Below are 15,911 nucleotides of genomic sequence, written 5' to 3' on the forward strand. Positions count from 1 at the left end.
GAGTACAGATAAAATCTGAACTCAAGTTCTTAAAAAGAATCAAGAAATGGGAGCTCTATCAGTGTCTCAAATTTTAATTATATTTCCTAAGTGATACAACTTACTCTCAACAAAAGGCCATGATATGGATGTTTTTCTACTAACACTACTTACAAAATGTATTTAGGTTCTGCTGCAGGCCATCACCAAATCTACTTTTCTGGCCTTGATTATTTAATAGCTTAAAACTCTGTAGTAGATGGCAGCCTTCATTCCCTTGAAAACCTGCTTCGGCAGTAATTACAGTCACCAAGAGCTGAGCAAGCCTCAAGGAGGTTTCAAAATCTGAAATCAGATTTCATTTGTCATGAAGAAATACCACAATAAGTAATTTTAAAACAACAGAAATAGTCAAATTATAGAATCTAAGTTAGACAACGAGAAAATAACCAGTTTCTCAAAGACTACAGCTTGGAGGCATCCTGCCATCTGAATTAATTGTCCAATGGCACTAGGGATGTATTGGTACCTATTCACCTTCAGTGTAATGCCCTTGTTCAACTGCACTGGGTGTTGAGCTTATCTCTCTGTTCTAAGTAGGGAACTACACACCTGATGATATATAAGATTTAAGAATCTATTGACATGGTTTCCGGTTGGATCATCCAAGTGTTTTCATCATATAAGAAGTTAAAGCCCTATTTACAAAATCTCAGGGATATCAGAATCCATCTAGCCCAAATATAATCTGAATAGAGATGCCTTCTACTGCATTTGCCTTTATTATTTAGCCTTCATTAGGAGATCCCTGATAAGAGAGAACCTACCACTCCCCAAAGAGTCCAGGGCTTGCCTTTGAGACAAATCTTAAGTCTCTGACTATATCTCCCACCATCAAGCTCCTCCATTATCTTTAATCTCCCCTCTCCTGCCCTATGATACCATATAAAATAAGTTCAATCTTTCTTCCATGTGACAACCTCCAAATACTTCAAGACAATTAAGCATCTTCCCAGAAATAACCATCACCTCCTCTATAGATGCAAGAGCCCATTAACTTTAATGAATTTTGTAGGAACTGGTGGGCTCAAATAAATTCCACCAAGTGATCAATATTCACCTATAAGGAAATACAAAATAAACCTTGGTCATAAATCTGTGACCTTACCTTGTAGACTTGGCCATAGGTTCCATTTCCAACAAGTTCCACTAGTTCAAAGATCCCTGCAGGGTCCTGAAAGAAAAGCAACAAAAATGGAATCTATTACTAATGAATTGTTTTAATCCAAGAAATATTCTATTTCAAGCAAGAGAGGGTCAGCATTTCAACAGGTGAAACTCACAGAGCCCATGAATGTTGTTATTAAATAATTGAGACAGGTATTACTTTATTAATTCTATTTTATATTCCAAGTATATCAACTCAAATCCTGGGAAATAAGATATACCTTTAAGTAAAATTAAAAATAATGATGATGAAAATAATAATAACAACTAATATTTATACAGCATTTTAAGATTTGGAAAGTACATATAGTACATATAGTCTGATCTTCCAGACAATCCTGATAGCTCCTATATACAGTGATTCTATAATTATATTTATCTTTATTTAAAGGTGCTATTCCTTACACATTTATATTTCACTACAAAGAAAGGCATCTCTGAATTGAGCACATTAGGCAAGATCTATTCCTTATCCTTACCTCATTCTAATCTTTTCCCTTCCCCTTCCTCTGGCTTCCCTTCCTTCAGGATCCTGCCAAAGCAATCATTCCTCTCTCTATTTCTCTCTCTCCATCTCTCCCTCCCTTTCTCTCCCTCTCCTCCCTTTCCCTTTCCATCTCTTCCTCCCCCTCTCCATCTCTCTCTCTCTCCTCCTGTTTCTCTCTGTCTCTGTCTGCCTGTCTCTCTGTCTCTGTCTCTACCTCCTTTGTATTCTCAAATATTTTCCACTCTGTTGACTTCTTCCAATATTTCCAAAGATGTTCATCTCCCTCTTAATCCTTGGGGAGAAAAAGGAAAGAAAAAAGGAGGGGCTAGGGTTAGAAGCCTTCCCTTGTCTCTCTCTCCACTTTCTACCTACTATCTCTTCTATTTCTCTCCTTTGTGTTACTGCCCATCTCCTGGCATATAAATGATTCTGTATATTCAGTGATTCCCCATCCTTGGCAGCTACTCACATCCAATTCTGCAATCTGGCTTCCATCCCTACCACTCAACTTCATCTGCTCTTTTAAAAGGTCACCACACGTTCTTATCACAAAAATCCAGGAGGGTTTTTCAGTCTTTCTCCTCTTGGTTTCTTTGTAGCTTGAACTCTTGAGGATCACTGGCTCCTACAGGATACACACTCTCTAGTGTATCTCTCTGACTTCAGAGAATCCACCCTATTCTTTTCACCCTTTTCTTTGTCTCGTGTTTTGAAGATCATCTCTTCTTTCTTTCTTGACCCCTTACTATTGTTGTTCCCTAAGTTTCCATCCTCAGGTCTTTTTTCCAGTCTACTAAGGCTATGATAAACCATTTTTTTTATCAAGGGGCTAGGGTTAGAAGCCTTCCCTTGTCCCTCTCGACACTTTCCACATATCTTTTGTCAAGAATTAAATATAGGTTAGTGCAAACATGGCTGCATTCTTACTATTTGAGTATTCATGGGAAAATCTGAAAGCATTCTTTGTAATTTCATGACCTTACCTCATAGACTTCTTCTTAGCCTTGCCTTCTTTATTTAGCATTAAAAGAAAGATTCCAACCCAGGCCTTTCCTGAAACTAATACCACTCTTCTCTTCACTATCCCATATTTGAGTCCCACATAGATTCAGAATATTTCATAATATGGAAGAAAGCAGAAGGAAAAACATTTCTCTGCCAAAGCAACATGGATTTAGAGCTACAACCACTAGATGACCTTAGAGGTAATCTAATCCAATGAGAATCATATATTGAGAGTAAGAAGGGATCTCTAAGATCATCTAATACAATCCACTAATATTTTTTAAAATTAATTTTATAATTATAACTTTTTTTTGACAGTACATATGCATAGCTAATTTTTTTTAACAACATTATCCCTTGTACTCCCTTCTGTTCTGAATTTTTCCCCTCCTTCCCTCCACCCTCTCCCCTAGATGGCAGGCATTCCCATACATATTAAATATCTTATAGTATATCCTAGGTACAATATTTATGTGCAGAACTGAATTTTGTTGCTGTTGTTGTTACAAAGGAAGAATTGTATTTGGAAGGTAAAAATAATCTGGGGAGAAAAACAAAAAATGCTCACAGTTTACACTCATTTCCCAGTGTTCCTTTTCTGGGTGTGGCTGATTCTGTCCATCATTGATCAATTGGAATTGGATTAGCTCTTCTCTATGTTGAAGATATCCACTTCCATCAGAATACATCCTCATACAGTATTGTTGTTGAAGTGTATAATGTACAATCCACTAATATTACAAATTGAGAAACTAAAGTCCATAATCAAAGATTTGAATCTAGAATAAACTCCCAAAGCCAACCTGATTCAATGCTCTCATTTTACAGACAGAGAAACTGAGGTTTAAGGAGAGTGGTTTTCCCAAAGACTACTCTGTCTAAAGTCTTGCTATGTAGGTAATATGTGTCAGGACCAAGATTTCAGAAGTAGTAGCAGCAGCAAGGAGCACCAGACCAAGTGAAGGCTTCCTAGGTATTTTGGAATGCAGCATGATGTAAAAGTAGCCCTGGGTAAGCATGTCCCTAGAAACAAGAGGGCACAATCAAGGGAAACAGTCAAGCAAGGATGGCCCTAAATCTGTAAGTTTTACTTCAAGTAGAAAAATCTAAATTTAAAAATGAAACAAAACCACGAAAAAAAAACAAGCCAGCTGCCTTTTTTTCCTACATTGAACTTCCCAGGAGTTTGCTCAGTGATGCTTCAGGAACAAATTTGGAGCTAGGCTCTCCATTTGCCTGAAATATCCCAATTTTACTTTCAACATTTTGACTCAGAAATGGAGAGCAAGGAGAAGGGTGACTGTAAATTAGATTTTCTCAAGGTTCCTGAAAAGCATAACGAGGGGGAAAGTGTAAAGAATAGGAAACAGCTCTGAGAAGACCTCATCTGTCTGTCTTTAACTCAAGGCTGAGATGCTCCACAAAAGTAAGCCTGACTTGGTCATCCTTCCTTGGGCAGGAGCTTCCAAAGGTCTGGCAACCTGCAGTCCCTTAAGTTGGTTAGGAAGAGGGGAAGATCAGCAGGATGTCACAGCTGTTCCCAATTCTCCTTGACCTGCCTCTTCTCAATGCTAATTAGACCTTTTAAAAACCTCTCTTATGGTGATTTAATAGAAAATACATCAAATTTGGAGTTGGACCCTAGGAGAAGTGAGTGGATGCCTTCTCTATCATCAACACTGAATCAGCAGAAAAATCCAAATTTGAAATAAAAACAAGGAGAAAAGAATCCCTGTTCACATCCCACATGTACCATTTTCTATCTGCAGGTCCCTGGGAAAAAAATCACTCAAGCTCTAGGGATTTCTCTCCAGAAAATAAGAGATTAGTTTGAGGTTCTACTTCACATTAATCAGATTGGCAAAGATGGCAAAAAAGGAAAATGGCCCATGTTCAAGAAGTTGTGTTACTAAGGCACTATCGGTAGTGATGAATTGTTACAGCCATATGGAACTCTTTCTAAGTCACTATGTTACCTCTGCCCTTTGTCCCCAAAGTACTTCTAGTAGGCTCATATCCCAAAGAGATAAAGGAAAGAGGAAATGGATAGCTGTTTTGTGGCACAAAAACATGGAAATTTCAACAATTGGGACACAGCTAAATGAATTCTGGTATCTGAATGTGATGGAATCAATTGTACTATGATAAAAAAAAATGGCAAAAGGAACGTGCTGAGAAAAACCTGGAAAATTGTATGAACTTAGGTAAAGGTGAATGAGAATGAGACACAAATAAGTCAATGGAAATATAAGCTATATGGGGGAGATGAGGAAAAAAAATACTAGAACCTGGGGGAAAGTAAGTAAAAAATATAAACAAAGTACAAAGGTGTTTTAGAAGTCACTGGGAGGGGTTAGGAGGGCACTAGAACTTGGGGAATCTCAAGATAGACCTCAAGTTGGAGACATCAAACAAGCTGATCCCTGAAGGAAGTTAGTCATTCCAAGAAGTGCTACAGTAGTAAGAGATTCCAGGCATGATGGACAGCCTGGGTAAAAGTATGGAGGTGGGAGAACAAAGGAAGGAGATTTCTCTCTCCCAGATCCATAAGAGATGACATTTTCAAAAACCAAAAGGAATGAAGACGTACAGATATAGTCCTAGTGATATTTTTTCATAAGTATCAGTCTGATAGATTTCCTGCCTCCAAGGCAAGTCATCCCAAAGTGACTGCCACAGACGTACCATTGCCTCCCTGATGCTTCTGTATGCAAAATTCCATATCTTAGGGACTCTATGAATTAAAAGATAGGCACCAAGAAGCTATTATCAACCAGTATAACAGAGGGAAATGTTTAATTTACTAATTAATTTACAAGTAAGTCATTTTGACATAATGGATACAGTGTTGAGCTAGAGTCAGGAAAAGCTGGTTTCAAACCCATCCTCCATCACTCACTAGCTCTGGGATTCTGGGAAAGCTTTTTAATCTCCACATGCTGACTCCCTAGGATTTCTCTGCTAAGGCATAAACTTAATACTGCCCCACTTCCATGTTTTTATCCAAGCTGTCTCCCTTGACTTGACTGCTCTCTCTCTGCACCCCTCTGGCTTTTAAAATCCCACAAGAGGCTTTTCCTAATTCCCTCTATTGCTACTTTCCACCTACTCCTTCCCACTTCTTCCTTCTCACTACTCTGTCACCCCTCAAATTACTTTTGTTTTATATATATATATATATATATATATATATATATATATATATATATATATATATATATATATATATATATGTATATATATATATATGTGCGTATATATACACATATATATATATCTTTTGCATATTTATCTATATACATGAGAACAGTTAAGTGGCACAGTATACAGGGATTGAAATTAATCTATGTTGACTCATCTTTCTCCAGACACCTACTAGCTGTGTGACCCTGGACAAGTCACTTCACCCTGTTTATATCAGTTTCCTCAACTGGAGAAGGAAATGACAAACCCCTTTAGAATCTTTGCCAAGAAAATCAGACATGACTGAAACAAGTCAACAACAACCATCTAGGTACATGTTGCTTACTCCCAAGAGAATGTAAATCCTGGGGGTCAAGAACCATGACATTTCTGTCACTTTTTCCAGTGCCTGACACACAGTAGGCACTTAATAAGTGCTCATTGAATTGAATGCCACACACTAGCAAGATGGCAGTTCTTTCATTTAGTCACATGATAATTTAGTTATGGAGAATGTGAAAACTGAGTGGCAAGCACCAACTTAATTTGGGATTTCTGCTATTCGCCAAGATGGAAGACTGGGAAGGTTATAGAGACTAAAAACAAATGACATTTACCAAGTCCAAAAATCCCCCTTGGCTACACATTACTTTATTCAGATCTTAACCTTTGGTTGTAGTCAGGAAAATATGTCCAGTGCCAAGCTAGAGTTCATCTGCATTGTTTCATAATCTTTTCCTCTATCTGTCTCTATCTCCCCGCATCTTCCTTCATCCCTCCATCCTATCTCTCTCTGTTTCTTTCTTTCTCTGTCTCTCTCTCTGTCTCTCTATTTTGGTCTCTGATTCTGTCTTTGTCTCTCTTTTTATGTTGGTCTCTGTCTCTGTCTCTTTTTATCTCTATTTCTCTGTCTGTCTTTGTCTCTCTCTCTCTGTCTCTCCCTCCCCCCGCTTTCTCTGTGTATTGCACATCTCTTGCCTTAGAGTAGGAATGAGTCTCAGAAGTAAATTATCTAAGAGATGTTAAACATACAAGTCACATCATTCCTGAGTGATCCAAAGCAAGATTAAAATGGGAAACATTTAACAAAATTATATGTATATATATACATATATGTGCATATATGTATAAATATACATACATATATGTCTATATATGTGTATATATATATATATATATATATATATATATATATATATATATAAAACAGATAATTTTACATTTTAAAACTAAGTCAAAATGCAGCTTATAGGGATCCATTGGTACCTATTAATGGTCCCCATTTCTCTTTGCCTCTGGCACCAGTGATTGAGCCCACCACCCACTGCTTACAGATAAGGCCAGAGAAATAAAGATGTGGAGGACTGCTGAGGGAACGAGTGCCGCTGATGACCTCTGAAGCCAGATTTCCTGATTCCACACTGAATGACCTCCAAGTACTGGTATCTCAGCACAACTAGGCTTTCCTATCTTCTCTAAGACTTCTGCATTCACAGATTAGCATTCACTTTAATATGGTGATATAATGCTGGGTTTGGGGTTTTATTCCCCATTTTGCTTCTGACATACAAAAATTCATTGAACTGAAATGAATTAAAAGACTTCTTAGTGAACATTTCTTCTCCACTTGAAAGTTTTCAAAGTCCTTTTATACACATTAGCTCAATTGAGTATCAAAATAATCTTATAAAGTAGGCTTTACAATTATTATTCATTGTCTTTTTGGTGCTGTTTGTGACCCCATTTAGAGTTTTCTTGGCAAAGATAGTGGATTGGTTTGCCATTTCCTTCTCTAGCTTATTTTACAGATAAGGAAATTGAGGCAATCAGGACAGACTTGCCCGGGTCACAGAGTATTGAGACCAAATTTGATCTCAAGCTTTCCTAACTTCAGGTCTGGTGCTCTATCCAATGTGCCAGCTAACTGCCCATTAAAGTTACCACATTTCCATCTCACAGATGAAGAGGTTCCATGTCACTCAAACAGTGAATATTAGAGGGAAGATCCACATCTCTCCATTTTACCATAGTTGTGTTCTGTTTTATTAACAAGCATATGAAGATATAAAGGCTAAGAGGACGGTGAAAAGTTCATCAGGTCAGATAGGAACATAGTCCCTAAACTCTAATCTAATGACTAAACATCTCCAACAGAGAGGTTTCCACTTTTTATAAGCAGTCCCCTTGAAAAATCTGAAAGAGGAGGCCCTCACATCCAGCATCTTTGTCGGGACCAGTATCATGATACTGGCAACGCTGGGTAAATGAAGAGATTTCACAAACCTAGAACTACTCCTCCTCCTTGAACCATATTTAGCAGGTATTTTATTAGATTTCAGACAAAACTGACAAGCATATGCTTATGAAAGCAAAACAGAACAAAGAAAACAGCGACAGTAGGAGATTCTCCATATTTATCTTGAATCTTTGTGCCTTTTTCGCATAGTCAGAGCCTTCACGTAGCTGGGCAGGGGTGCTGAGTCAGCCCCTCTCGGGCACGAGTCCATGCTGCATTCTCAGCTTTTGCAAGGTAGAAAACAACTTTAAATATTTAACATCTCCAGAAATATTTGAAAGTTCTACCCATTTCCTTGCCTGCCTCTTCATGTGAGAGATATGAGGTCTCTAAATGGCAGCTCTTCTGCCCCAGACAAACAGGCTTTGTCTGTGCCCGGATGCTGGTCTACGTTCCCCACTCCAGACCAGAATAGAGACAGTGGATTTTGCTCTCACACTTCACCCTGTCCACATATCTCAGAGAGAGGCTGGGCAGGGAATTTATTCTAGTGGTTGAACTGTATTGATAATGCATTGGTTAAAGAAAGAAAGACATGAATGATTACTGATGGGATACACTTAAGCATCTCAAACCCAAACTTTTGTCTTGACCCTGACTCACTCTAATCACCATGTAACCATAAGCAAGTCACTTCCCTTCTCTTATTTTTTTTTTGTTTTGTTTTTGTTTTTGGTTTTGTTTTTTCTGAGGCTGGGGTTAAGTGACTTGCCCAGGGTCACACAGCTAGGAAGTGTTAAGTATCTGAGACCAGATTTGAACTCAGGTTCAGGTCATCCTGAATTCAAGGCTGGTGCTCTATCCACTGCGCCACCTAGCTGCCCCCACTTCCCTTCTCAAAAAGGATTTCCCAGTTTATCAACTGGCAGTAATAATACTTGCCTATCTGCTTTTAAAGAGGATCCAATGAGGTAATATAACTGAATGTAGTAATGGGAATGATGCAAAACCTAAGCAAATACTTCCTCAACTAAAATCCACTTTTTTTCTTTTTTTTTTTCCTTTTTTTTTTTTTTTTGCTGAGGCAATTGGGGTTAAGTGACTTGCCCAGAGTCACACAGCTAGGAAGTGTCAAGTGTCTGATAACAGATTTGAACTCAGGTCCTCCTGACTTCAGGACTGGTGCTCTATCCACTGCACCAATTAGATGCCCCTCAAACCTACTTTTGATAAGTTGGATTTCCCCTCTGCTTCCATCCTGCTAATTCCATTCCCTTTCAGATTGACACTATATGTATTAAATATGTAGCTGATGATTTATATACCTGTTTACCTCATTAGAATATAAGCTCCTTAAGGGAAAGGGCTGTTTTTGCTTTTCCTTGTATCTCCAAAACTTAGCACAGTCCCTGGCACATAGTAAGTGCTTAATAAATGCTTGTTGACTGGCTGACTGTCATGCTTTGAAGGGAAAAATTATAGGTCTCTTTTAAAACTGAAGTTCTTAACCTGGATCAAGAGGTGCTTAACTGATCTGTGAATAGATTTCAGGGGATCTGTGCACTTGGATACAGAAAAAAATTCATTTTCATTTTCATTAACCTTTATACAGATTCCTTCTCTTTTCTGCACATCCACCAATGTCCTCATCATCTGATGAGTGGAATATTTTAATATCCTAATGGTTGGTCCTTCTGCCTTAAGATGCAGCCTTCCTCATTGAGGGCTACATCCTTTATACACTTGAAAGCCTATGTTCTCTTACATCATGCTGGCTTTGGACAATGAATGTCCTTCAGCCTTCTCTTACCCTGCGTGGTCAGACTGCAGTCAAAGATTACAAAGATTATAATGAGAACTATACAGAATTTCCTTTCCTAATGCACCTGCCAATTACACCTATTCACTATTTCATTTTGTTCACTACTCTTCCCCCCAAAAAAAAGTCCCCCTGCAGCCCTACTCCATACTGCTGCTATCATTCCCTCCCTTTAAGAGACAACAGAAATGTCAACTTTAATTCTGCCCATTGGAAGCAATTTCTTCTGCCTCCGAGTTCCCCTAGCACTTGCAGAAAATTAACTAAATCAAGGAGAGCAGTGTCCTTGAATCCCATTTCACTGCTCTTGAATAGATTGTGAAAAGAGAAGTTATTCATGATCATTACAATTATTAATAATATATCCCTCCTATATGACTGTGTGTCTAGTTATCCATTTACACTAGTAATTAAAGTAGAATTAAAGCTAGTGGAGGGTAGGGACTTTGTTCTATTTCTATCTCTTATGCATCTATTTCTCAAGTCATGGTGCCCTGAATTACATGGGTGGCCTTTCAAATTGTTTAGGGGAGAGGCAATCAGTGAACAGATGAATTTGACATAAGCATCAATAAGTTCAATTATTGGTAGATAATTTTTTAAAAAACTGATTCTCTAAATATATTGGTTAATATGCCTAGAGTGTAGGTGGAGGAGATGGTGGAAAAAAGAAAGATAGGAAGAATAGGAGTAGAGGGAGGAAATAGGAAGAAGAAAGGGGAGAAACCATTGGACCTAACCTCATCACCATTGGACCTAACCTCACCAGTGAATTCTTGGGTGTGTGAAACAAACAAAAAAAATAAGCTTTTCTATAGTCTTCCAGACTATATCTAATAGCACTGACTCATCTCTGTGTTAAACATCAGGGGAGATGAATAATTTAGATGAGACACAGTCTCTACCTTCATGGAGCTTACAGTCTATGGCCAGACAGAGAGAGACATGATGTTGCTACAATCAAGTAACTATTAAACATTATAATTTAGCGTGGTACACAGTCCATAAAAAACTAATCTTGGAAACAGGAAGACTGAGGTCAAGTATTGTTTTTCCTTTTACTATTAAGGCAAGTGAGTGTTATATATGTTAAGGAGAGTTGATGGAGGATACCATTACAACGGGTAATTTACCCATGAGTCACACAACCAGTGACACATGGCCAAGTCATCTAACTTCCAGGATTTAGGGTTAGATTAAGGCTCCAGTCTTACTCCAACAATATGTAAGAGAGGAATTGCTGTCTCAAACTGGGAGTGTGTCTTTCCACATAGGGAGTTCCTTATGCCAATGAAGTCATAAGTTTGTGTTCTTGGCAACTAGATCAGCCACTTCATACATGTTTGCTGATTGATTAAGCCATTTAGTGTCACCTCTACCACTACTTCTGGTCTCCTCACGTCAAGTTACCAAAGCAGCTTTGGGTCGAGTTGAAAATGAAAGCTGGCTACCCTTCTGGGCAGCTGAGCTTTACCCTCAGTTGTACAGCTTCAGTATTTCATTTTCTGATTTGTGGCGGTAATGAATTGACACATGCTATCACCCTACCAACAGCGGATCTTGGCAGGAGCAATCACATTGGTGGTTTAGATGAAAAGGAAAATCTTTTGCCAAGAGAGGAGATAAATCCAGAGCCTTTAAAATATTAAATTCCTTTTTGTGCTCAAAAAATTCTTTGCACATTAATTAGAAATGGGCTAGGAGCCAGGCTACTATGCACCAAGAAAGAAAAATTAAACTACACAAAACATAATCATTCTCCTTTAATCAGGAGAATATGTATATTTAGTTGTAGAGGAAAATGATACACAGAAGCTGAGATCCTGTCAGGCATATTGATAAAAAACAAAAAAGGCATATTTATCTCTGGAGAGGAAAATGCCAAAGGTTGTCTCATGTACCTAGTAAGAATTTTGAAAGTTGCAACCAAAATGATAAATTTGCTCAATAATCTTCTGATCAGCCAGTTCAATTGACATATAAAGTAGGGTAGAGTTGAGGTGAAAGAGGAGTGTAAATACACCCCCAAATAGGGTTAGTCTTTTTCATGGAGAATGTCTCAATAGAAGAAGGATTTCTGGAGACTGTGAGGTTCCCCAGAATCCATGGTTGACATGGTGGTAAACCATCTCAAGTTCCGGTCTGCTACAAAGCCCCCTCAATGAGCATAGTGGTCAATCAAAAGAGGTCCACCTAACAGTCCAAGTATGGAGAGTTAGGAAAAAGTTTAAATTCCTAGGCAATGGTAACAAATCTCAGCTACTACTCTCCTTAATTCTGAAACAACCTGCTACGATGATGGATTTGTTTAAAGTTTAAGAGTGAGGAAATGTTTGAAATATAAAATGCCTCTAAGGTTCACAGGGTACTTTTTTCTTCAGCCTTAGGGAGCTCATTTTAAACAAAAATCTGAATTTAGGTATGACTGACTGAGGCCCCATTTGGGATAATGCCTAGTTTTTAGGGGGAGAGGAGGAGGAGAAAGAAGAAAAAGGAAGAGGAGGAAGAAAAGGAGGAGGAAGGGGAAGAGGAGGAAAAAAAGAAGAAAAAGAAAAAAGGAGAAAAATGGTATTTAGATAGTGTTTTAAAGTTTTCAAAATGTTTTACATGTTATCCCATTTGAGTCTCACAATACCCCCTGGAAGATGGGTGTTACTATTATCTCCTCTTTTACAGCTAAGGAAATTGAGGTACAGAAAAGCTTAGATGACCTATGAAGAGCTGCCAATCCTACCTCTAAATAGAAGCATTTAAAGCAGGCTTAAATTCAAGTCATTCTGAACCCTGTGCCACCAAAGTCACAAATCTGGTAAAGTGCCAGAGACAATATTTGAACTCAGGTTATTCCCCGCTCAGCTCTCTATACATTTTGATGGGCTCTCTCCATTAAAATAATTGCATAGGTAACAGATCATGGGGCTGTTTGTAAGAAGAGTCAACTACTGCTCCATTCTCCTTCTATCAACTTTCATCAAATGTATCTACACGATCCCATGAGAAACAAAAATTTCAGATTAGTCCTAAAGACCAGTTATTTTCAGGCATATGAAGAGACTACAAGTCCCAGAATGAAGATTTGCAAAGGAGTTGAGCCTGGAGTATAGCTAGAAAAGATCAGAATTTTACCCTCAGGATTTGTACAGAGAACAGCTACTGAGCTGCAGAGACTTGCTGGGTAAGGCTGAAGGTACCATGGACAAGAATCATTTCCACAGGATGAGAAGGCACAGAGAGGCTGCAAGTGGCTCAGTGCAAAGAGCAGTCCATCCATAGGATCCCTCCAAGAACCACAGTCTCAAGAAGTTTTGAGCCATACTGAATTAAAATGCAAGAGGTTGCCCAGTGTATTTATTTACCAAGCGGTTATTTCTTAGGCTGGGATGATTTATACCATCTACGATGAACCCGAGTCATTTTGACAAATTGCCATAAGTCCAAGGAATAAAATTATTCCTCTTACAACATAATTTACCTTGAATGTTCTCCAAATCCAATCTGGATATAACTTTTCCCCTTAAATTTACGCCCACATTCACACCCTGAATCTCTCCAAAGTTTAGAATGATGGTAAATGAACTGGAGAGAAACAGCACGGAGGCAAAGAATGAAAGCTAAATGGTCCTTTGAATAGAGCACCAAGTCCAAAGTCAGGAAGACCCGAGTTCAAACTGGCTTCAGAGAGCAGCTCTGTGACCGTAAGCGATTCATTTAAATTGTTTGCCTCTATTTTCCTCATCTGTAAAGTGGGGATAATAATAGCACCTTCCTCCCAGGATTGTTTAAGGATCACATGAGATAATAATTGCAAAGCACTTAGCACAGTGCCTGGCACAGAGCAGATACTATATTAACATGAGCTATTATTATTATTATTATTAGATTGGCTTTGGATTCTAGATCTGGATTCAAGTTGGGACTCTCTCTGACACACACTAGCTGTGTGATCCTAAGTGAGTCACCCAAGCTGAGTCCCCATTTCCCCTCTTTCTCACAGACAGGTCTCTAACACTACTTAGAACAAGAAGTGACCTACATAGGTAGAAGGAATTGACTGCCACTATGGGAGTTCTCCATACCAATTAAATCACAGATTTAGACCCCAAAATGTAAAGGATTTGGCTTGAAGTCAGTAGAAAGCTGTATCCAAATCTTCCTCACATATGTAATAACTGTGAGATGCTTCCTACAGCCCCAGGGAGCATGGTCAAAAGCAAAAGTTTCAATCAACAGAGTTGTAGGAGACCAGGACAAGGTGAAATGCAAGCACATTAACTCAAAGGGCAGGCTCACACAGGTGAGAGACTGAGTTCAAGGCAGAATAGGCTTGAGCTATGACTGGCACAGCATTCAACTATAAGTCCCACTTCTACCAATCTCCAATCCCTTTTTTCTCTAAATCATCCCCCTCAGTCTTGCCAACAAGTGGAGAAGGTTGAAACCCCAGAACAGAGCTGGTAAGTGGGACTCTGCCCCAAGGTGATAATATGTAGGGGAGGCTGAAATCAATTCTACATTTTCAGATATATAGAAATACTAGTTTAATATCCATCTGGAAAGACTATTCAGTTAAAACAGGAAATTATTTTAACAGGTGTTTTTGTGCCCATCAACTTGGGCTTTTTGCTGTATCCTGGAGATTTGATCTCCCTTCAATTGAAATGATCTTAAAATTTTGATTTGAGGGTCATTTTGTGCTGTGTGTGTGTGTGTGTGTGTGTGTGTGTGTGTGTGTGTGTGTGTGAAGAGAAAGAGAGAGAATTAGAGAGAGAGAGAGAATTAGAGAGAGAGAATAAGAATGAAAATGCTAGTTATGGAATAGTGACCTAGAATCCCAGGAGGAAGAAACAATCAGTACTGCCACACATCTGAAGAGAACCGCAAAAACTCAAGCCAAGCTGTTCCCCACACTGTTCCCCATTGTTCCCTGGAACTACAATCACTTGGGGTCATTAAGGGGAGCCAAATGCGCGGACTGCTCATTTTCAGAGGAACACTTTTTATCTTCTTCCTTATGTTAGGACCATTGCCTTTGAACTTAAAATCTACTTTCCCCACCATTGTCAAGGTAACCTGACTGTTCAGAATAACTAATTGGGCAGCATTTTCCAAATGTCAATCAAGAGTAGCTAGCGAGTCAACAGAGCCATGGCAACAGGAATTAGGTGCTGAGATGGAGCCTTTGCCATTCAGGCAAAATGATGCCTTTTCTCCAGCTCTACCTTTCCCACTTTGAGAGAAAACTGAAAGAGTAAAGCTACCTTTGTAGAATATTTTCAGTATCTGTAAGCCAAAAAAAATCAGTATTTCCATTGCCTAAAAAATATGGGAAGGGGAAAGAAAGGAAATAATTTTATTGTCACCTTCATACTTTATGGAGACTTTATTGAAATAAGTGTTTGAAATGTATTATTTGGAAAGGCAGGGGGCTCAACATAATAGCTGGACTGTGAGGATCTACCTGAATAATAATTGAAAAAGCTTGATACATTAGTAGTAGAAGTAGTAGTAGTAGTGGTGGTGATGGTGGTGGTAGTAGTAGTAGTAGTAGCAGTAGTAGTGGTAGTAGAGGTGGTAGTAGTAGTAGTAATGGTAAAAGGAAGCAATAGCAATAACAGTAGTAGTAGTAGTAATAGTAGCAGTTGTAGTAGTAGTAGTGGTGGTAGTAATAGTAGTAGTAGTAACAGCAATAACAGTAGTAGTAGTACTAGTACTATAGTAATAGCAGTAGTAGTAGTAGCAGTAACAATAGCAGTTGTAGTACTAGTACTATAGTAATAACAGAAGCAGTAGTAGCAGCAGTACATATTACACTAGTACTAGAGTAATAGCAGCAGTAGTAGTAGTAGCAGTAATAGTAGCAGTTGTAGTAGTAGTTGATGGTGGTGGTAGTAATAGTAGTAGTAGTAATAGCAATAACAGTATAGCAGTAGTAGCTATAGTATAATAGCAGCAGTAGTAGTAGCAGTAACAGTAGC

At 38.5% G+C, this 15,911-nt stretch overlaps 1 protein-coding gene across 1 annotated transcript in view; it reads right to left on the reverse strand.

The window, feature by feature from the left end:
* Positions 1-15,911, reverse strand: part of TNIK (TRAF2 and NCK interacting kinase) — a 412,485-nt gene that overhangs the window by 316,633 nt on the left and 79,941 nt on the right. Inside the window, exon 3 of the mRNA XM_074301951.1 lies at positions 1,148-1,213. Coding sequence (XP_074158052.1) covers positions 1,148-1,213 — 66 coding nt within the window. The remainder of the gene's footprint in view (positions 1-1,147; positions 1,214-15,911) is intronic.

The sequence above is a fragment of the Sminthopsis crassicaudata genome, chromosome 3 (genome assembly GCF_048593235.1).
Source record: "Sminthopsis crassicaudata isolate SCR6 chromosome 3, ASM4859323v1, whole genome shotgun sequence".
NCBI lineage: Eukaryota > Metazoa > Chordata > Mammalia > Dasyuromorphia > Dasyuridae > Sminthopsis > Sminthopsis crassicaudata.